The sequence below is a fragment of the Limulus polyphemus genome, unplaced genomic scaffold, assembly GCF_000517525.1.
Source record: "Limulus polyphemus unplaced genomic scaffold, Limulus_polyphemus-2.1.2 Scaffold886, whole genome shotgun sequence".
In the NCBI taxonomy this organism is placed as follows: Eukaryota; Metazoa; Arthropoda; class Merostomata; order Xiphosura; family Limulidae; genus Limulus; species Limulus polyphemus.
In genome coordinates, this window is record NW_013666496.1 from 304,234 (window position 1) to 327,036 (window position 22,803).

At 33.7% G+C, this 22,803-nt stretch overlaps 2 protein-coding genes across 4 annotated transcripts in view; one reads left to right on the forward strand and one right to left on the reverse strand.

Annotated features, from left to right (window-relative positions):
• The first annotated feature begins 3,328 nt into the window (after positions 1 to 3,328).
• On the forward strand, positions 3,329 to 6,950 carry LOC106461042 (potassium voltage-gated channel protein Shab-like). Its single transcript, XM_013920827.1, has 2 exons — positions 3,329 to 4,066; positions 6,060 to 6,950. Exons 1-2 carry the CDS (start codon positions 3,329 to 3,331, stop codon positions 6,948 to 6,950), a joined length of 1,629 nt encoding a protein of 542 aa, XP_013776281.1.
• A 9,117-nt stretch (positions 6,951 to 16,067) lies between these two features.
• The window catches only part of LOC106461045 (protein ABHD14B-like), a 30,126-nt gene continuing 23,390 nt past the window's right edge, over positions 16,068 to 22,803 (reverse strand). For all 3 annotated transcript variants that reach the window (XM_022387870.1, XM_022387871.1, XM_013920828.2), the window contains exons 3-5: positions 21,592 to 21,760; positions 18,289 to 18,596; positions 16,068 to 16,534 (exon numbers count right to left, since the gene is read on the reverse strand). In XM_022387870.1, coding sequence (XP_022243578.1) covers positions 16,340 to 16,534; positions 18,289 to 18,596; positions 21,592 to 21,760 — 672 coding nt within the window. In that variant the 3' untranslated portion in view covers positions 16,068 to 16,339. The remainder of the gene's footprint in view (positions 16,535 to 18,288; positions 18,597 to 21,591; positions 21,761 to 22,803) is intronic.

The following is a 22,803-nucleotide window of genomic DNA, read 5'->3' on the forward strand; positions in this document are numbered from 1 at the left end:
TCCAGTTTTCTTCTCTTTTTTTTTTCTATCCCACTCTCTGACACCAATTTGTTACGTCTCCGGTTGTTAATTGATTAATTGATTTTCCGTAACTTCGTTCCGACGAAACTTTAGCGACACAAGTCCTTACTTAATAAAACTGGTTTATTCTTTCCGAATACAACTTTGCGATACACTTATTTTCAACAGTCGCGCTATAACAAACTATAATGACGACGTTAACTTCAACAATACGTCTCTCTCTCAAGTTCAATTACTCATTACCTACACACACATTATCTCGTCAGGTTGTCACCCTCTTTTATATACCAGACTACCCTATATCTAGTAAATGCTAGAGCATTCGCCAAGATACAGGATAGTTCTAGAAAGCAGAGGGCGTGAGACTAGTCACGTGATCTCGCCGACGCAACACTTCGATATTTCACGTGTATTAGCACGTATTTTTCTAATTGCATCGTATAACCTAAAAATTACTATTTTAACGTCGAAAGAAAATAAAGCACCAAAACCAATAAAAATTCTGCGCAAAGTTTAAACTTAATAATTAATTTTAATTACCATCATTAGTTAAGACTAATGGTAATACGTTTGGGAGAAAAAAAAGAAAAAGATGTTTAATCCAAAAAAGTAATAATAAAACTGACAAACTTTACGAAAACCTAATAAAAACATACGAATTATGGTCACCAACCGCCTAATTTGGATGTTTTTAAAACTCGCCAAGAACTTCGAAACGCCTTCGTCAAGCTAAGTATATGCAGAAAGTAAAATACAAAGTAATCTAAAAAAGTGGAATTCAAACCAGCTCTTGTAAACGTCGAAGTATTATATACATATTTAAGACAACAATATCTGGTCAAAGGTTTGTTGCTAAGCTACACAGGCAAACCAGAGAATTACCAAAATACAACTGGCTTATATATGCATTAGATGTGATATTATCCCTGAATTAATCTATGATTGTATTCCTATTTTTCCGAACATATAAATAATATGTTGTGAATATAATAATAGATACATATATAAAAAATAGATGAAAAACACCCCATAAAATCACGACCGTAACTTCCACGTGATTGTCGATCACTATAACCAATACCACATTCAGTTTTTGCGATTAAGTTTTAACAAATAATCCAAATCCTTAACATAAACTATTATTATTATTTTTAGTAAAATTTCTTGCTCTAAACATTATAAGTTATATCTGTAGCAAGTTAAAAACAATTAAAACGGTTGTATTTCGTTCACTGAATTAGCAAACGTTCTTACTACATATTACGTGCCCCCAGTGACACAGCGGTATGTCTGCGAACTTAAAACGCTAGAATCCTGGTTTCGATACCTGTGGTGGGCAGAGCACGGATAGCCCACTCTGCAGTTTTGTGATCAACTACAAACACACACATACATATTACGTACATTACATCTTAAAATTCTTTATCTGTTGCAAGTTAATAAGAATTAAAAATACCTTTATAAATTTGCTATAATAAAGTAAAAATTAGTATTTAATTCTAATATTATAATTATAAGTATGTAAAACCGAATCATTTTACAATATAGTGTAATATAACACAGGAAACTAATTAAAAGCTCACTACTAAACATTGTACTAAGTAGAACATTGAAACAAAAAATTAAATGATTAATTTTGTACTTAACTTGTTGACTTACCGTAAAAAATATCATATTATTTTATCAGTAATGTAATGATTTTATTCTCCATGTAAAGTCGAGATGGCTTAGTCTGCTATGTGATCATTTGTCGATCAAGTGATATGCCCACTTCCATCCGTATCTTGTTTGGTTCCTTTTTAAAGTTCAGTAGCCAGCCCTACATAGCTTTTTTATTTAGCAATAAATGTTTTCCCTAATACTTCTTTATTCACTTTATTTATAAGGTGGCGTACGTGGGTTACAATGTTATATAGTGTATTCTAAAGCTTTTTCAAATTTTGCATGAAATAATAATAATAAAATAGGTAGTCAAAAGTCGTGAAGACGGTTTTGCTCTATCAAATGATGATAAAAATTATAGTTACTGCTAGAACTAGGTAGGCGCTAGGCTTGTTGAAGAAAGATGATAATGAACGAAAATAAGAAATTTAGGTTTTGGCTATTCATCAATTTTTGACTTTGGGATGCTCTGGATAGCTGAAAAGCGGCATATACACCGGAGATAGAGCGACTATGCCAGACGTCTCTTCATCTTTAGGTTATTGATGACCTGTATGTGTATTGATTTATTTATTTTTTTACTTCTTCACTTCATACATAATATAGGAGTCGGCTCCCTATGGACACCGATGTATAGTGTACAAAGCATTGAGTATTCTACATGTTACAGTCGTGTAATGTTCATCTAACGCGGATTTCTCTATCGTACAAATACAACAAATTCCTAGTTTAAAATATAATCCATCGCTAAGTTCAACAGTCTATTCTCCATAGTGCTTACTGAGACTTGTTGACCATACATTGAATTTTAGATACCAAAATCGTACCAATTTCAAATGTAATAGCCCCCTCCCTTCCCCACTGGCTCATCGGTAAAGCTAGAAAACGGTTTTCGATAACCGTGGTGGGCACAACACAGATAGCCATTTGTATAACTTTGCGCTTAACAACAAGCAAACAAAGACCAAAAATATAAAAATAATTATGATATTAATGAGCCTACGTATTTTTCATCAACTCTCTTTACATCAAACTCTGAAACATCTGTCTGGATAATATGTCACCGCTCTTCAAATGAATATCATTACAACAAATCTCTATGCTTAACCATTAAATGAAACTTTTTAATCTATGCCAGTATAGGGCAGTATACTACAGTAAATAGGAACTTTGGATAATACAAACTGGAAATACATTTGGAATAATTTTATTGCGAAATTCTATCCAAGAGCTTTATATAAATTATAATGCATTAGGCATTTGGCTTGTGTGATGGGTGTATATTTAAATGGCCTATAAAAATATTTTGAAAGTATTTTACTGGTAGAGTTTTCAGAAGCTGGTTGACTGCCCTTGAGTGGGTGGGGTTATTAGATCTAGGTTTGTTGTATGGTAGCGTAAGCATTTTGTATTTTTTTTCGTTAAAAATGACAATAATTGTTTTGTATTCTTCCAGATTTTCTCCTTTTTTTTTCTACTTTAGTTGAAAACTATTCCAAAAACTCATTACCATTCTTATATTAAGATGAAATATGTTACATATCCTACCATAAAGATTCGTATTTCAGTTGCCTCTGGAGCCGAGAAGTTATTAAGAGACCTGATAAAGTGAAGTCATATTTCCAATGAATTAAGATTAATTTGAATGTCTAAGCTGGAGTCATCAGAATCACTTAAACAAATAGACTGTACTCCATATGCAGAGAAACATCAAACCAATAATTCGTCTCATCCAGATTTCTCTGACTGGCATCGAGTAGAAACAACTCATTCAGTTCAACCTTTGGGAGAGTTGCAAGATTCGTGTTCTTTGCCCATTTCTGTAATAGATTCAAATGATGCACAAACACAACCTGTTCCTCTACTTTCCCAAAATAACTCTGTGGCTGATCTTACTGAAACTGGAAACCACAGGGTGACTCTAAATGTGGGTGGTATCAAACATCAAGTAATGTGGAGTACTTTGAAGCGCTTTCCTCAAACCCGCTTGGGTCGTTTACGGCAATGTCAAGATCCTAAAGAATTTGAAGAATACTGTGACGAGTATAATCCTGATGAAAATGAGTTTTTCTTTGATCACAATCCTGCATCATTCACTTCAATTCTTAATTTTTATCGCACTGGAAAATTTCATTTCGCAGATGGACTTTGTGTGAGAGCACTCATTGACGATTTTGATTACTGGAAGTTAAAAGAAACCTGGATGGAGCCTTGCTGTATGAGCAAATACTATGAAAAAAATGAGTCAATATTAACTGACTTAGACATTCAACAGTTCACTTTTAAAACAGAAATATATGCATTTGGAGAAGGAAAGTGTGCACGATATAAAGAGTTTATCTGGAATTTAATGGAAAGACCTAGTACTTCAATAGCTGCTAAAGTAAGTTTATTTATTTTAACAATACCTGATGAATACTACATTCATTTTATTGTGAAATAATTTGAAATCCATCAAGTAAAATATTAATATTACTTACTTTTTTTGTTTGTGTCACTAGTAGCCTGATGACTTTCTTTTTTGTCCGCTCACAGATGACTCAGCCATAAGCTTGGAGACCCATAACGCTAACATTCCATTGTGTAGTTTTGTGCTTAATTAAAATTAAACTATTTTTTATGTATATATGCATATTAGCAATTTAAAAAGTAATTTAGATTTTATGCAAAAGTGTATGGCTTCATATATTGTAGAAAAGTACGTTCACACTCTTGAATGACGTGTCTCATGATGTTAGGACTGTTCTCGCGAATTTTGTTACTTAAATATAATTTCATAATTTTATATTATTTTCTAGGTATGGTATTAACTGAGCTTCTGTTGCAACTTATAATTGAGAACTCTCCTTGATACGTTTGTTTGTTTTAGTGCAAGGCTGCACAATGGGCTATCAAGCCTTGAGCGGAGTTCTAGTACACTAAAATAACTTCGAAGCAGGTATCGTTGCATCTGCGAAATTAGATACATAAGTAATACTTCCCGGGGAGGGGGGGTACCGAAAATTTCAGTTAGTTAGGCCAAAGTCCAATAGCCTCCAAATGTGTGTGTGTGTGTGTGCATGTGTAAGTATTGGAAGTAAATGTTCAATGGGTAACAAGGGGTACTTTTACATTTACTGTTCTCCTAAGCCCCTTTTACCGCATTCATTTGCAAGGTAAACATGTCACATTTTGTACAAAGACAAACTTGCACATTCCCTCACAATACGATCTATCTTCCAAGAAAGATAAAAGCGTTACTATTCATTTTGCTGGTCCTTCAAATGCAAGCAAGATAAGAATATCAGTGTTAATCGTCAGTTTCAGAAAGCACCAAACACAGAAGAAATTGTTGTAGACTGCTCATAAAGTATTACGGACATAATATATAAACAAGGAACAACACCAAACTGTTAAAAAATATTATCATGAAACAATAACATGTGACATGATGAATATGTTACCCCTCTTCAGTTTTCACCTAAAAGTCCAGTGGATGGGAGCGGGGAGGGAAAGCTTATGGTTCCTGCACACCGGGCTTTTAAAAGGCCCCCAATTTTGGCAAGAATACTTAATTTATTATTGTATGATTACTTGATTTATTTATTTGTAGGACGATTCGCCTACCTAATTAGTTTGTGCTCTGTCGATCTTAGGTTCTGTATTTTGTGTTTTGTTCGTAAAATGAAAGGCATTTAAAATACAGTTCAGATAGTTGAAACAGAGGGTAGATGGAGCTCTTAATAAGTTCATTCACCACAGTCCACTTATCATTTCCTCCACCACTGTAACAGTCTGTAAGGGCCTGGCATGGCCAGATGGTTAGGGCGCTGGACTTGCAATCTGCGGGTCGTGGGTTCGAATCCCTGTCCCGCCAAACATGCTCGCCATTTCAGCCGTGTGGGCGTTATAATGTAACGGTAAATCCCACTATTCGTTGGTAAAAGAATAGCCCAAGAGTTGGCGGTGGGTGGTGATGACTAGCTGCCTTCCCTCTAGTCTTTCACTGCTAAATTAGAAACGACTAGCACAGATAGCCCTCGTGTAGCTTTGAGGGAAATTAAAAAACGTTATTTTAAATTTTTGCATCCATACCTACCCGCAATTGGCCAAGAACATTGGATGAGTGGCTAAACTCAAGACATTATTGGATTTGGCACCTGATTTTCATCCTTAAAAACGTTTTGATTGTTCATCTACTGTTGTCATTCTATTTGTATGCTACTGCTGCAATTATTTCTTATTTGTTATATAAAAAAATGTACCTTTTGTGATTTTTATAACTGTTAAAATGTTGTTATTAAATCTTAGATAATTCGCGAATTTGTTAAACATATGTACTTACATAAAGTAATAATAAGTATCGTTGAGTGATTAGAATTTATCTTTTTTTTTAGTTCATCACCAGCTTCTCCATGTTATTCATTCTGCTATCAAGCATTACACAGATTGTAGGTACCATACCTTCCTTAAGGGAAGAACATGATGAACATGACGAGAAAGATATTCAGCTACATGTAGATAACGAAAAACTGGGTACTATTGAAGTTATTTGTGTGATTTGGTTTAACATAGAGTATACGTTAAGGTTTTTTTCTGCACCAAACAAATGGAAGTTTTTTAAAAGTATTCTAAACCTCGTTGACTTCTTAGTCATTGTCCCATACTTTGTGTCTTCAATCCTTGTAGCTACAAACACTGTCCCTGAAAATTTTGAAAGTGTTCATGAAATGATTCTACTCTTCCGTCTGGGAAGGGTTTTGAGAATTTTGAAATTGGCTCGACATTCGTCAGGTTTGCAAAGTTTTGCATATACAATGAAGAAAAGTTTACGAGAGTTTGGATTGCTGATCTTGTTCTTTGCCATTGCCATCATGTTTTTTTCTAGTCTGGCTTATTTTGCAGAGAAAGATGAACCCGAAACACTTTATACCAGTATCCCTTCTACCTTTTGGTGGGCATGTGTTACTATGACAACTGTTGGTTTTGGAGACATGGTTCCCGTTACTTTACCTGGCAAACTAATAGGCAGCATTTGCTGCATTTCTGGTGTACTAGTTGTGGGTATGCCTGTACCCATCATTGTCAACAACTTTGCAGAATTTTACAAAAAACAGAAGATGCTCCACAAAGCTCTGTTGAGACAAAAAATTATAGAAGAGACCAAAAATACGGACACGTTACAGATCCCTTCTTCACGTTCTTCGCTCTGGTCTTCGTCACCAGGAACTATTTTCTGCAAGATAAAATCGCGATTCACCAGCAAGGTGAGCTCTCAGTTTTTTTAATTTTACATTGCAATAAATGTATATCAGCATATTCAATGGAAAGCTGAAAGATTTCTAGCAAGTAAATACGGTAAACATGAGTTAAAAGATTTGAGGAGGATTTTAACAAATAAAATTGCCAAAACACATATAGCAGTTATGGTAAGAAGCACCCAATAAATAACCAATTCCAGATTTTAATGAGGTTTACGTTACAAATAATGTTTCTTGTCCAAACACAAATAAGTTAGATTTTGTTTTTTTTTACAATAGATTTCTCCAGATAAAATTCAGACAAATCTAAAACGCTTTATAAAACCTGATATCCAAAAATTGTTACGATTCTCGACAGAGAAATCGATAGTTTTTGATATAACGACCATAAAAGTTCCAGTAAACTTCAAACGTATTTATGCCGTTTTATATTTCCAACAGAAATGCTAGATTTGCAGTTCAAACCATCAAATAAACACGAACCTCTTATTTGTGACCTAAACTGTCGAGAAAAAAACTAAAAATTTGAATTTAACTCATACAGTAAAGTGTTTGTTTGTTGTTAAGCGTAAAGCTACAAATGGACTATATGTTGTCTGCCCTCTGTGGGTATAGAAACCTGATTGTTAGCGTTTTAAGCCCTCAGATTTACCGCTTAGTAAACGGGGAGCCAGCAAGAAGACTAAATAAAATCGATTTCTGGGACAGAACTCGATTTTAGAGTAATGTCCACTAAAAGGAAACCGTCCATGAAAGTGACCTTGATTAGATGTGGGGGGGGGGGGGATTAAAAATACACCCGCTTTGTTACTTACTATCCACAACATTAACTGACTGAAACTAAACGCTTATTATTTCACCATTACCTCTGATTGACCTATATACGTATTTTGCCTTAATGACCAATACAAGTACAATAAAGTGGATATGAAACTGTGTGACCTCGCTAGTTTCAGAAGCCCCCTCGATATAGCACATTTCAAATTTAAACTTTAACCCCTGCCTAAGTTCCTCGGCCCTCACGAAGCATGCCAGTAACTTTATCATTCTTACAAGTCTGAAACAAGTTCCGAATTCATCTTATATTTTTTATCTGTAGTCAGTAACTGATAATTCGTGTTCTTACTGTGGTTTTTGCCACAAAATGTTACAAGTTATAAAGTTTTAAGTTGAACAAAAGCAGAAATATCCTCCTGTTGTCGAGAAATAAAACTTTTTCACGCTAAACTTTAACAGTGCAAGCAAATTTAAGCACCAAAGAATTTAATTTTTTTTTTTTTAGTATTTGGAGTGTTGTGTGTGTAGAATATTGTTGAAGGGTTTCTTCTTTTACTCTCTAACCTATGTATGTGGTGTTTTTATATTTTTATTAATTGTTCAACCTAGCTGAAAAGTATATAAAACTTCCTACATAGTGAACTGTAGTAGGCAAAATATTGGTCTACAGTGTTATGTTGTCCTCTGATTTGAAATTTGTAATGAACGTGTTGAGAGGAATGTGAAAAGTAAAAAAAATCTAATTTCAGTTTAATAAAATTTATATTCGGCCTGTTATGTTTTCAAATATGCTTGCCGCCAAAATAAAGTAAAATGAATTCCTGATACAATAAAGTGAAAATATATCGTTGTTATAGTTGGTAACCTAACTGTCGCCTAAGTCTAATTGCTAATCTTTACTAATATTATTTTTAATAAATATATACTAACTACTAACTATCTTTTTATCCTTCATTTCGCTTGTTAATCTGCTTCCGTCTTTAGGACAGACTGAGCAGGACTAGTTCTGCGATAGTGGTGGTCAAGATTTCATCCATGCTCTTCTTAGTAGGAAGGCTAGTATGCTATCCACTTGTCTGAAAACGCTTCTTGAGTTTGATCAGAGGTCATAACAGTCCCTGTCACCAAGCCCTGTTATGCTCTTTCTGACAACTGTGAATATCTACAATAACCCTATTAAGTAGTTTCTATTGCAAAGGGCTTTGACGTAAAACAGCCATGTCTAAAGCACGCCACTCCTTCCTGCAGACTTTCCATAATACGAATAGTATGATTGGAAGCTACCCATACCCTTTTGGCCTACTTTCCTTATAAATTCTGTATTTTTATGCAGTACAAAGGAACAAGAACATTGATTTGATAGTTCACATTGACCTAGGCCTGGCATGGCCTGGTGGTTACAACACTCGAACTTTCAGTCGTGGGGGCATTATGATGTGATGGTTAATCCCAATTTTCATTGATAAGAGTAGCCCAAGAGTTAGCAGTGGGTGTTGTTGACTAGCTACCTTCCCTCTAGTCTATCGCTACTAAATTAGGGATGGCTAGCACAGATAGCCCTCGAGTAGCTTTGCACAAAGTTCCAAAAACAAAACACATTGACCTTTGTATCTACTCTCTTGATCCATAACTTGCCTCTGATACAGTTCCATAAATAATCGTGAATCTTTTCAAAACTATTTCGCGACATGTCGTGTACCATTTGGAAATTTGTTTCACCAACCTCCCAATATAAAATGACACGAAAGTTTACAGTTATCAAGGAACACATACTCTTTGTCAAGTGTCGTGATGTACTGCCATTTTGACTTGGCTAGATACGTTCATGCAGTCTTCAACAACTGGATTTTTAATCTTGAATATTTTGTGGAAGCGAGTCGTATCGCTTATTCAGAGAAAGTTCCTTGTTGATTATTTTGCCTACTGTTGCCTGGGGCATGTGGACGGCTTTTGTAGCTGTCCATTGTGCTTGTGGATTCTCACTTGTTACAAGACGCCACAATTTTCTTGTCATGGCTGAGGTATGACTTATTGCGAGTCTCATTCTGGTTAGTTCTGTGTCCCCAAGTTGATCCATATTATATTGTTTCACAATGCCATTGTATAGCATGTATAGCCCCAATCTGCACTCTGTCCACCTAAGGATATCAAACCCCAGAATATGGCTTTATAAGTCCAGGAACTTACTGCTGACTCCACCAGTGTCCCTGTCTTGGAAATTCTAAATCCCTAGTTTGAACATATATTTATCACTTGAATGTATGAATATATTACATTGCAAAGAACTATAACATACAATTCTCAAAACCAATCAGATTTGGGGCGGCATCACACTACTATAGAACGCCAAGCAATGCCAGATTGTAGTTTATATACATACCATTCTACCGCAACTTTATACCGGCTGTTTGTCACGTGACTTGCTGATTTATATGTTCAATATAAGATGCTTTATATATTTTGAGTTGATTTTCAGTCTTGAATATGAAGCGTTTATGGAAGTCAAAGAAGACAATATTTGGAACAGGTACTCAACTGAGATTTTACTACTTTGTAATTTGGTGCGTGGAATGCTGCATAAACTTTCTAAATATTAATGGAGTATATTACAGTTTAAATTACTATGCCAATTGATTTTAGCCTATTGTTGAAGATAAGATTGAGAAAAAAAAAAGTCCTTAAGTATTCCAAAAGAAAGCTTTGCCACAATTCCAGTATTTTCTTCCCAAAACCTCACCATCACTAGAAAAAATATTGTAGTAGGAGAGAAAGGCGAATATTGTTTCTATTTCAGGAAGTAATGAAATCACTAGATAAGAATATGCTACACGTTTGATAAATTTCCATGCAGTGTATCATTTTCGTCATTATTACCTTTATAGACACAGGTTTTGCTATCGGATTAAACTTACAGCGTTGAGATGGTTAACAATAAGCCAGACAGAATAACGAGCATAAAAACTTCAGGAATTTGACCATTTTACCAAAAGGGCTCTACCATGAAGGGGATTTTAGGTACTGTCAACATGAGGAGGGACGTGATTATTAATGAAATAAACCTAAAGTGAGAAAAACTGAATCTCACGTTTCTATGTAAAAGTTTTGAATTTATATTAAAACACACGAAGCTAATGATTTTAACAAACCCATACTAAATCCATGGAAAGATAAAGAAGTACAATATTTTGACAAGCACCACAAACTATGGCTTGTCATGGCATTTAAATTATCTTATTTCTTTACTTAGAACCTACGTTTTAACCCAGACAATCACTCTGCTGAGATGTTTTTTACCAAATTGTCATCAATTGGACACTTTTCCAAAAAGGACACCCCACTCTTTTTGGTAATAGTAATTTCGATAAACACTTAGTAGTTCACACCACTCACCACTTGTGTTTGAGTCTCATGAATCTTCATTAATATGTGGTGGTGAATAACATTTCATTGTGAATTCAATTCCTTTGTTGCAACTTCTGCAGCTTCCATAACATTGTTATTTTCAACACTTGCATATCTCGAACTTTCAGATATTTGACCAATAGAAATGCAAACCAAAACAAGAACGACAGTGAAATAAACTCTGAATGCTGGTTTTCCAAAATTGGATTCATTAATGGTACAAAATATTATAACAGGTTTGGTTTGTTTTGAATTTCACGCAAAGCTACACGAGGGCTATCTGCACTAGCCGTCCCTAATGTAAGACTAGAGGGAAGGCAGCTAGTCATCACCACCCACTGACAACTCTTGGGCTACTCTTTTACTAACGAATAATTGGATTGACCGTGGCATTATAACGCCTCCACGGCTGAAAGGACGAGCATTTTTGGTGGGACGAGAATTCGGACCCGCGACCCTCAGATTGCGATTAGAAACTGTATGTACTTGTCACGGTCAGGTGACACCAGTCTTATATAAATCATACCAAACTATAGATGTTGTTCATTGACTACGTTACCATTCTCCTTTCTCCCATCAAACAAAGTTTTTCATTCTTGCTAGATAATTCGATCTTGGATTCACTGCAAAAAGCACACATTTCCAGCTTTGCTCATTTCATTGTTTGTGTTCCAATACCCATTTAAAACTTCTGATTTGGTCACATCTTCTCAGTATAGGTTTTGTAGTGGCTGTACATCCATTTCGTCACATCTTCTCAGTACTGGTTATGTAGTGGCTATACATCCATTTGGTCACATCTACTCAGTACTGGTTTTGTAGTGGCTATACATCCATCTGGTCACAGTATTTTCAGTACTGGTTATGTAGTGGCTATACATCCATTTGGCCACATCTACTCAGCACTGGTTTTGTAGTGGCTATACATCCATTTGGCCACATCTACTCAGCACTGGTTTTGTAGTGGCTATACATCCATTTGAATCGCTTCGTGGTAATGTGTATGTTACTGCTGTCTATTTAACGTTCATCCTTGTACTTACAGCAAGATTGTAGGCCAGATTTGTACTCAACCATTGTCAACCTCGTAAAGAACATTCCCAGAGATACTTAACATCACCTTTAAAAAGTTTCGTTTTTTACCTTGACTACTTCTATTGTTAATAATGACAGTTTCACGTCATAACACATTACTAAAATATGGAGAATTACCACAATTTTTAACATGTCCTGTTAAAACTTTGATTCCAACACAATAGTTATGTGTCATTTCAGTCCTGGGAGCAAAGAGCAGTGACTGGAGTCACACTACTTTACTGAGCATAGAGTGACCACCTGTTGTTTTGTAGGCTTTATACTGGTGTGGCATTTTCTGAGTGACTGGTTGACAACAAATCACATCACATAGCTTACAACGAATGTAAGCTATGAACTGTTCTCTGGTTTCAGACACCATGTTCTACCGCAAACCAATTTTTAATAATATGTTACGACTTGAACTTGACTAGACGTAATGAATTTGACTAGAGGTAGTATTTTACGACATGAACTTGACTGGGCGCAATATTTTACGACATGAACTGGACGTATACATATGCAAGTTCATGTATTCACCCAATATTCTTAGTATCTAATGTAGAACTCTTGTAGAGTATTAAGTCCTTGTAGAATCATATGTTCGACGACTCTGACAAAACACTATTTTTTCGTATGTGTGACATACACATTCTCCTTTAAGCCTATTCTTGATACTTTTTCGAAACAAGACATCGTTCAATATTATTTGTGCCATGTATACAATTATAATATTTTATACCTATATAATATTTTTTCGATAGTGAATTAAAATTCGCACAAGTATTTTAATACCTTCCATTGATTGTTTGACAGTTTTCAACGTGACACCTTACAAACTGATGCCCCCCCCCCCCAGTGGCACAGCGGCATGTCTGCGGACTTAAAATGCTAGAATCCTGTTTTCGATACCTGTGGTGGGCAGAGCACGGATAGCCCACACTGCAGCTTTGTGATCAACTACAAACAAACAATACAACCTGACTTAGACATATTGTCTTTAACAGATTATGCTATAACGTTTTTGAATTAGTCTCAATCTTTGTTTTAATCTGTGCATATCTCTCAAAATGTCAATAGATTAAATAGCTTTACTCATTCTTTTAGCAAAAGTGTACTTGAATATATTTCTAATAAACTGTGTGATGTACGTTATCGTTTTTTTATTTGTTTTGTCTCAAATATTTCTTTAAATCTTCAAATCTTAAGTAAATTCTTAACTGGCACGTGAATTGGCAACGAACACGTTTTTCTCTATTTCTGTTTTCAGCTTTCATCAGTATTACTTATATTGTATGTACATATTTAATACTTCCAATTTTTGTGACGCTTTTAAATGATAATTTTCAGAGAGTCATAAGAACGTTCTTGAAAAATAAAACAAGGAGGGTTTAATCGTGTTATGATGTTTTAAATCTTTTTCAAGTGAAATATATGAACAAAAAATGACTATTCTGGTAGCATCATACTGTCTTCTGTAATTACATATTTGTTCATCTTTCTAGGAGTCAGAAACTTTCATTAAATGAAGACGTCGTCATCAAGATGGATAATCGGTTCTTACAATCTCATCGACGTTCAAACTTCTTGCTTTTTTTTGTCTTTTACTTTAGAAATGTGACAATTTATATAACGTGTGTTGCAGCTATATTGAAACCAACATTACAATTATATGCATGTTAAGTAGCAACAGAGGATTAAATTATCTAAGGAAACCATCCGAGTACCAGAAAAATAGATAGTTTTATACAAAGTGTTCTTATACTTGTATGTAATAATTGCAATATTTTAGAAGTGTAAAAAAAAAATTACTTATTCGTAAAATTGTGTTTTGTGTATACAATAAAAACTCGGCGTGTCATACCGTGTTTACTATATATAGATATACTTATATAAACTATATAAATTTATTTCAGAGAATATCGCCAAGAAATAACCTATTACACGATCTGGCCGGATTCGATACATACTAATTTACCAATACAACGTATAATTTACAACACTAATTTGGCTAACCTTAATTTAAACCCAACACTGCTCCATAATAGCAACTTGTGGTGTTATATTGTGTTGTTTTTTTTTAAATTATGTTTTCTGAATGTTTATTACCTTTTCATTACGTTAAATTCAAGATAAAAGGTGCTGCAAATTGTATATCTCGTTTGTCAAACATGACTACATGTTATCTACACTTTCAAACATCATAACCGACAAGAGCCAGTTGAAATGTCGCGAGACTAAAATTTTTGTCTTTACTCCAGTTATGAGTTAAAAGTTACCAAAATATTAAATCAACGCAACACCTTAATAGACTTGAAATGTCAGAATAATGTGGTTATTCTAACCACCGGCAAAAAAAATATTTTCTTCTTAACTTTAATGTCTTTCTGACAAATATTAACATGTAAATAACTTCACATCTCAATAATAACTACGTAAATGATAATTTATGTTTCTTTAATGATTGCAACTCAGACTAGGACTACGATTTAGGATTAAATTCCTTAAATTCTGTCAACTTTTAATATATAAGGATTTTTACCTATAAAACAATCATAAGGATAATTTTGAATAAGATTGTTTGTAGTTAAGTGCAAAATCACAAAATGGGCTGTCTGTGCTCTGCCCACCACGGGTATCGAAACCCGGTTTTTAGCGGTGAAAGTCCACAAACATGCCGCTTTGACAGCGTTGGGCAGCATGTTCAATAAGATAAGTAAATGATCCCCCCCCCCGCCGTCTATCACAATAAACATACACAAAAACAAAGTGATTCCCCCCTGTCTATCACAATAAACGTACACAAAAACAAAGTGATCCTCCCCGTCTATCACAATAAACATACACAAAGCATTATTCGCCCACAAATGTTTAACTAACATTAACGTCCCAATACATTTTATTATGGAATTATTAGTTTTGTAAAAAAATTTTAAACGTCAAGCTACACAATGTGCTATCTGCGCTGTGCCCAACTCGGGTATCGAATTGTGATTTTTAGCGTTGTGAGCTCTCAGGCTAACCGCTGAGTCACAGGCGGGGATTCTATAATGTATAAGATTATGTTGAAATAGTATATACTATGAAACGCCAAAACTATAATCTCCTGGAGCTACAACTTACGAATACAAAATTTGAAGTTGAAATTTGAAATTTTGTCTCTCCACCACTTCCGAGTCTGAGCACAAACACAAATCGTATTTTTCAGGTTAAAATATGAATGGCTACGGACGTACAATCTTCACAGACTTCTCAGCCCATTCAAACAACATCATGTGCTTAAACTATCACAATATTTCCACACATTATGTAAGATAATTTTTACCTGTTGTAGACATATATTTATAGTAAAGTAATCACGTGTGTTTTAGTAAAAACAACTTTTGTTACAAGATACAAGCAGTACAACGTCAATTCTTACGTTACCAGACTACTCATGGAAAAGCTACATTTACGTACAGTAAACCAATATTTGAGTTATATAATATTTCAAGAATCAGGTGGAATGAGCTGCGTTTTGTCCAAAATTAATAGTGATTAATTGGAGAAAGAGTCTTAACGTAGTGTATTTAGACCTATTTATATGGAACTGAGAAGTTCAAGCAGCTGACTTGTGGAGTAATACAAGACACTCTGGAGTAATGTTTAACAAACATACATTTATAAACTTATAGTATTATAAAAACAAGATTTAAAGCCAGGTTTAAAGCAAATACATTATACAACGTATCTGCTTTTAGTTTGTATTTTCTGTAATAATTTATTGTACTAATAATACGTTGGCCAATTAAATGAAACTACTTGTTCTTTTTGACTCATGTGTGGGAATCACCTGCACATTTCCAAATTATTTCCACTGCTACATATTTCATGAGTATAATAACAGGGCAGTTTCTGCATAATTCTAAAATTTATTATCACTTCAATGATACGTTTTCTTAGCACATTTTTTTAGCATCATGAATATTCAATATGCAAGTCATGTGCAAAAAAAAACTTCTCACTACATGAAACTGTTTTAAAACATGAATTGCAATGTATTTCTTAATGTTCTTACTACAAGTCTTCTCTTTTTTCTCACAATCCACAGCCAAGAATTAACAAATCATATAAGGTATATTTCAAACACGTAAAATGTCATCTTGGCTTCTGCTAGCTTTGTTTCATTGGGTCTTAGCCGCCAGCTGGTCAGCATAATGTAGGAAGTTGTAGAGAAGTTTGTGCCAAAGCCCTGGGTTAGTTAGATAAGCAGGATGGTTTCCTTTGGGAATCTCAACTCCTTGACTTCTTGGTAACAAACATAATACAGCTGAATTTTTCCCACGGTCATACTCTCCAAACACCACCATAGTTGGAGTCTAAAATTCAAAATGAAAGTATTGTTAATTTTCTAAAAAACTAAAGAAAAGCATTAGATGTATATATATATATATAGAGAGAGAGAGAGGATAATCTTGGTTTTCATATTTTCTTCTTTTATCTATTGTTTATTGAGTTCTACTTTCAGATAGATATAATTTGCATAAACAAGAAATAATAACATTTTAACAACAGACCTAAATGTTTCATTATTTGTCTATTACTCACTACAAAATATGTTAAATAACAAAATACCCTCCCTTGGTGGATTAGTCAAAAGTCTCACAGCTTACAAAGTTAAAGTTCGGGCTTTGATACCAGCGATGAGCAGAGAACAGATAGCTCATTGTGTAGCTTTGTGCTCAATAACATACAAACAAAATGTTAAAATATATAGAAGAGTACTTTTAATGTATCACAACTGTCAAAAACTAAAATATAAGGCCTTTTCAAATATTTTTTAAAATATTAAGACAAATTCAAGTAAGAAAAATTGTAAGAATTTGTCTTTCTTTGTAATTTAACTGATAAAATTTCCAATTAACTTTACAAATAGAATTTCAGTTCCCTGTAAAACACCCAATAATCCATAATGTGCATAATCAATTGTATGAATGAATATGAAATTAAGTATAAGCTCGATTTTGAAGGATTAACCATTGATAAAAATTACTGCTGTTTTTTCTTCTTAATATAACTTAATATATAAATCAACAGAGAAAAGTCAAACATGAAACTTGATCAATATGAATGTTGAATAAAAAATTACATTTTCATTTTAAATTGATTTAGATCAGTTAAAAATGCACCTCTCAGAAAAAAATAATTAAAAACTTAACCATAGTATATAATTAGTTGCTCGGCTTATTTAAAATGTCGAAAATCTAATCTCCTTGATGAATGTGTGTTGTTGTTTATTAATAACTGTTACATTGTGTATATTATTAGTCTCTAAACTACCTGAAGTACAATTTACTGGTGTATAATTTGTGCAACATCTTTTTAAAAATCATCTCCCAACTATAACTTAAACTTGGCAACTTTAGCAAAATAAAATGACATGTAGGTATTTATTTAGTATTTAGTAGGTATTTATAATTATTTTGGAAAAATAAGTTGTAAAAATTATTTCTTGTATGTAACTTAACTGAACTGTAATATGTGATAAATGATGAAATGCATCAAGACAAGTAGAAATATTTAATTACCTAAATTGCCAGTAAAACTTCAGTAACGCTTTGCTGATTGGTTAATTTAGGTAATTGAATTTCATTGAAACTTTCACGATTGAAATATGATGACAAAATATTTCTTAATGAACTGAAATGTGCTTAACAGATATTTTATGTTTGAAAACATTTCCACCCCCCCTGCAACATCTTGTCAATTATACGTTTCGTTTGATGTTGGCATTTGAATTGCTTACCTTAAGACAACTTAAGTCATGAGGAGGAAGTGAAAAGTAAAATTACTTACCTTAAGACAACTTAAGTCATGAGGGGAAGTGAAAAGTAAAATTACTTACCTTGAGACAACTTAAGTCATGAGGAGGAAGTGAAAAGTAAAATTACTTAACTTAAGTCATGAGGGGAAGTGAAAAGTAAAATTACTTACCTTAAGACAACTTAAGTCATGAGGAGGAAGTGAAAAGTAAAATTACTTACCTTAAGTCACGAGGGGAAGTGAAGAGTAAAATTACTTACTTTAAGACAACTCAAGTCATGAGGAGGAAGTGAAAAGTAAAATTACTTACCTTAAGACAACTTAAGTCATGAAAGGGGAGTGAAAAGTAGTTCTTTAAGCTTTCACATACACTGTCAAGAGGCATTTCTTTAGACTGATCACTACCACAAGGTTGTCTTTCAAGAACGCTTGTAGCCCCAGGTGCAACCGGCACATAGCCACCCATGTCCGTTGAATGTTTCAACAAGTAAGGAAGAGCAAAAGCTCCACTCATACTAGGACTGACCACCACTGGACGTATCAAGTTCAAGGCTTTAACTATATCGTTAATGAACTCGCCGCGTTCAGGGATTCTCTTCCTTCTACTGTTACCAAATCCTGTTTAAAAATTTTTTAAAAGACATCTTAAAATACAAATACGCAATGAATAATATATACAAACAAAGCCCATGCTCTGTAGCCTGCAGGTTAAAGGTCACTAGGATTAAACTTTTGCAGAACACATTTATGTAGAAAACAAAAATATAATTGTGGATTTACACTTTTGATAGATTCTTAAACATGATTATTTAAAAACCTTCAATTCATAAGCATAAGAATAAGGCATGCTAAAGTATGCTTTACGTGGAAGCCTACTTCAATGCACATTATCTTCACAGCTGTGCAGGGCTAACGAGAGGGGTGGGCAAGGGGGCTGCTGCCCCGGGGTCTTTTGAGGAATCCGGCAGTGGGATATTCCAAAGCTCATTAGAAATGTATGCTACTTAATGAGCTAAAATGGCTACTGGTTTTTCATTGATTCATGAAGAAAACTGTCACCTAAATTTCTTTTATGAAAAATCAGCAAAAATTGATAAATAGAATGAAAGGAGGGGCGATGATGTTACTGACCCCGGGGCTGGCTCTCGACGCCCCTGCAGCTGTGTATAAATCTCTCTCTCTTCACAAATTTAATGTAAAAAAAGTTTCTGCCATAAATGTTAATATAATGGCCAAAGTAATAGAGCTTTAATAAGTGTAAAACACAGCTGGTTGTTTTTAATGTTTGTTAAGTTACTCAGGTTATGAATGTATAGCTTTCAAGGAACAACAAAAAGATAGAAGATAATGTATGTTTATCTCTCAGCACCAGAGTTTCTGAATTATTGTGAGAAAAAAACATGACCCAAGCCCGATCTAACATTCGATTCCTCACTTGTTAGTGATTAGACCAGCTCGGGGAATTTAATCCCCACAATCTAACTCGGTAACAACTGACAATGAAAATGATACACTGGACTTCACTTTTCTTTCTCGACAAGTTTCAGAATGAAAATTATCTCAAACAGCTTGTCTGCCTAGTTATTTGGAAGAATAAATTTGTAACTTTAATGTTAAATGTCCTTCAAACACATACATGAGCATATGTTTGCTTTAAATATTTGTTTTCAGCTAAGATGATTGCTATGAAGAAATTCTTGACATGCCTATTTCCTTGTTCACTGGTGAACTGGCGCCTATCTTCAAATGTTATAATGTCACGTTAGTGATGAACTGGCACCTATCTCCAAATGTTATAATGTTACGTTAGTGATGAACTGGTGCCTATCTTCAAATGTTATAATGTTACGTTAGTGATGAACTGGTGCCTATCTGTAAATGTTGTAATGTTACGTTACTAATATGACACTAACATTAGCATCTAAGTGTAAAATGTTCAATAAACCTATTATCTGTTGCAATATCTGGGAGCTATAACTTTTTGAAGCTTGTAGTAAAGTTGCCACTGTTCCATCCAACAGGTTGGGCAAATTCTAGTTATTTAAAGAGGGGTTAGAATAAATATCAGTTTTATAGACGTGTATTATTATTCCTTACATAAATTTATTTTCTCTTCTTTCTTGTTTAAAGTGTAATGTTCGAAGAACTTAGAAACTAAAGAGGACGCGCAATACCAAAAACAAGAAAATAAATCTAAGAAAAAGAGGTGTTTGGACATCCCGCTGTTATAGTAAGACCCTGGCCCTAGTGCGGTATCCCACAATTCGTAGATTACATAGTTCAACCAATTTTCCACATATGTAATTCATTTTGTACAGGTTTCTGTGTTACTTGCTTGAATAGACTGACTTCTAAGAGAGTTCATACAGAAAATCTTAAACACTAGCTTGAGGCTTTGAATAAAAGTTACTATATGTCATCTTCCTTGTATAGACGTCTCAGCACATGTTCACGACCCTGCGACACCCGGTCAACACAAATGTGATGAGCTACATGGAAAAACTGTATGAAAATTTAAAAGCAATCATACTAATATATCCAAAAACGATACATTCTATACTAGTTCCGAAATGATGAAATATGATTATATTAAATCATCATGCAGATATAATGAACAAAATATTTATTACTATATGAACTAAAATTAACAACAAAACATTAATACAGTGCGTTATTACAATTAGTTTTATAGGTCACTTCTAACAGTATCGTGCTCAAATAAGGATGCAATATAAATCATACAGAATTAGATGTGGCATTATCAATAGTGAACGTACAATGCACTGATAAAGTACATTTTAAAACAATTCATCATTTTTGCTGTGTTTTATCCATAGCAAAACACTGTGTGTAAGTGCTCTTTGGTGAACCTGAAAAGTTCAGCACTTTAGACGTGGTGAGACTCATCATAATTAGAAACTATCTGTACTAACAATAATGAGAAGTGTGAGAAATGCTTGAAACTTTTAATTTTTACATAACAACAACCATTACCTGTTTATTTATGTCCCTGTAAATATTCAACATCTTTACAGTATACAATTAATCAATTTTCTAAAACTAAACATTTTTCAGGTACTTTCACAGTAGAAGAACCAATGTTTACAGTAGTTTGGATCAACATTTCAGTAAAAAAGATAATATATATATATATGTGTGTGGTTTTTCAGTTTTAGGAACTTCAGTCAAGACCAGCACTAAATAAGAAGTTAACAACTGACTAGAATACAATCAGTGAAGGTATACATATATATACATACATACATACGTGTATGTTAGTTTCTAATTAGATAGAACAAGTGTTGTGTTTACACAAAGCAATTGTCGTAAAAATATATATATTTCACCTTCTTTGTATATTCCAAGTTTACTGGAGATACACCGAGATCTAAGCCTACTAACAATCTCCCTCTGTACTCAATCACTAATCATAAGGATTAGATTTTAGATGACGAAGATAGGACTTGTATTAGATGGTCCAATACTGCACCGTATATTATATCAAAGTGCTTCAACAAGGCATTTTTATTACTTGCACCTTTAAACTAAAAGAATAATTTGAATTATCTAAAATTTCATGCATGTGAGTTACAAAAAATACAGAAAGCCATACCAGGTATATCTATTGCAACAGTGCGATAGCCCATTGCAGCCAGCATTTGTATAGTGCCCAGATTCAGCCAGGTTTCTGAAGAAAATGCTGCTCCGTGCAGCAGAAGAATGGATATATGGGAGTTGGAACTTCCCTTAGGTAAAGCTTCACGGTAGAAAACGTTGACATCCTGGTTACAATTATGAAGAAATATGATTAAACAACAACAACAACAAAAAATACAATATAAAAATATTAACCACAAACACATTATGCTGATAATTATTTTTTGTTTGCATAAAATCGTGACCAGACGACTTTACGACTTTTCAATTAGATTATTAGTACATATTTTACCATTCTGCAACGTTTTAGTTGCAATATTATTAACAGTAAATAAAAGTTCACAATATACTTAATGTCAAATTGATATTATTACTGAATACTGTTTTTTTTTTTAATATAACCATCTATCTATATGAATTACATACTACATATATATTATATTTAGTGGTTTACCGTTTCTAGCAATATTGTAATGGTCCGAACAAATGTGAAAGTTGTAGGGAAAAACATCACATCAGAAACTATTTTCAGGAACAATTTTAACCAGAAATAAGTATAAATGTATGAATAATGTATTAATCTTTACACATTGACAAGTACAGTTGTAATTTTTAAGTAACAACAGAAATACAAAAACTTATTGTACGTAACTTTCCATGCACAAATTACAATACTCACTTAGATGTTCAGGTTCAGCTTAGTTTTGAATTCATACAATAATAATAAATAAATGTTTTGTTTAATTTATTTCATAAAAGGGTTTGTTTGTTTGTTTGAAGTTAAGCACAAAGCTACGCAATAGGCTATCTGTGCTCTGCCCACCACGGTTATCGAAACCCGGTTTCTAGCGTTGTAAATACGCAGACATACCGTTGTGCCACTGGGGGGCATAAAAGGAAGTACAAAATATAAAGATCTACAATCTATTTTGACTTGCCAATGAGCGTATGTTACCAAGCAAAAACAAAATCCAGGAGCTATTATATTTGTCAAGTACAAAATTGTGAAAAGTAGTTCATGGAAAGGCTTTGGAAGGAAATATCATAAAAACTGAGAAACGTATACATTTAAGAAGGAAAATGGAATGCTGTTGGTAATAACAAAAAGCTGAAGAGATCATCGATAAGGTCAAATATTGAAGAAGAGGGTAGGAAACAATGTAGGTGA

Coding starts and splice junctions, on each gene's coding strand:
- LOC106461042 (XM_013920827.1), top strand. CDS start 3,329: ATGTCTAAGCTGGAGTCATCAGAATCACTTAAACAAATAGACTGTACT. Junction 4,067..6,059: donor GTACTTCAATAGCTGCTAAA/GTAAGTTTATTT, acceptor CTTTTTTTTTAG/TTCATCACCAGCTTCTCCAT.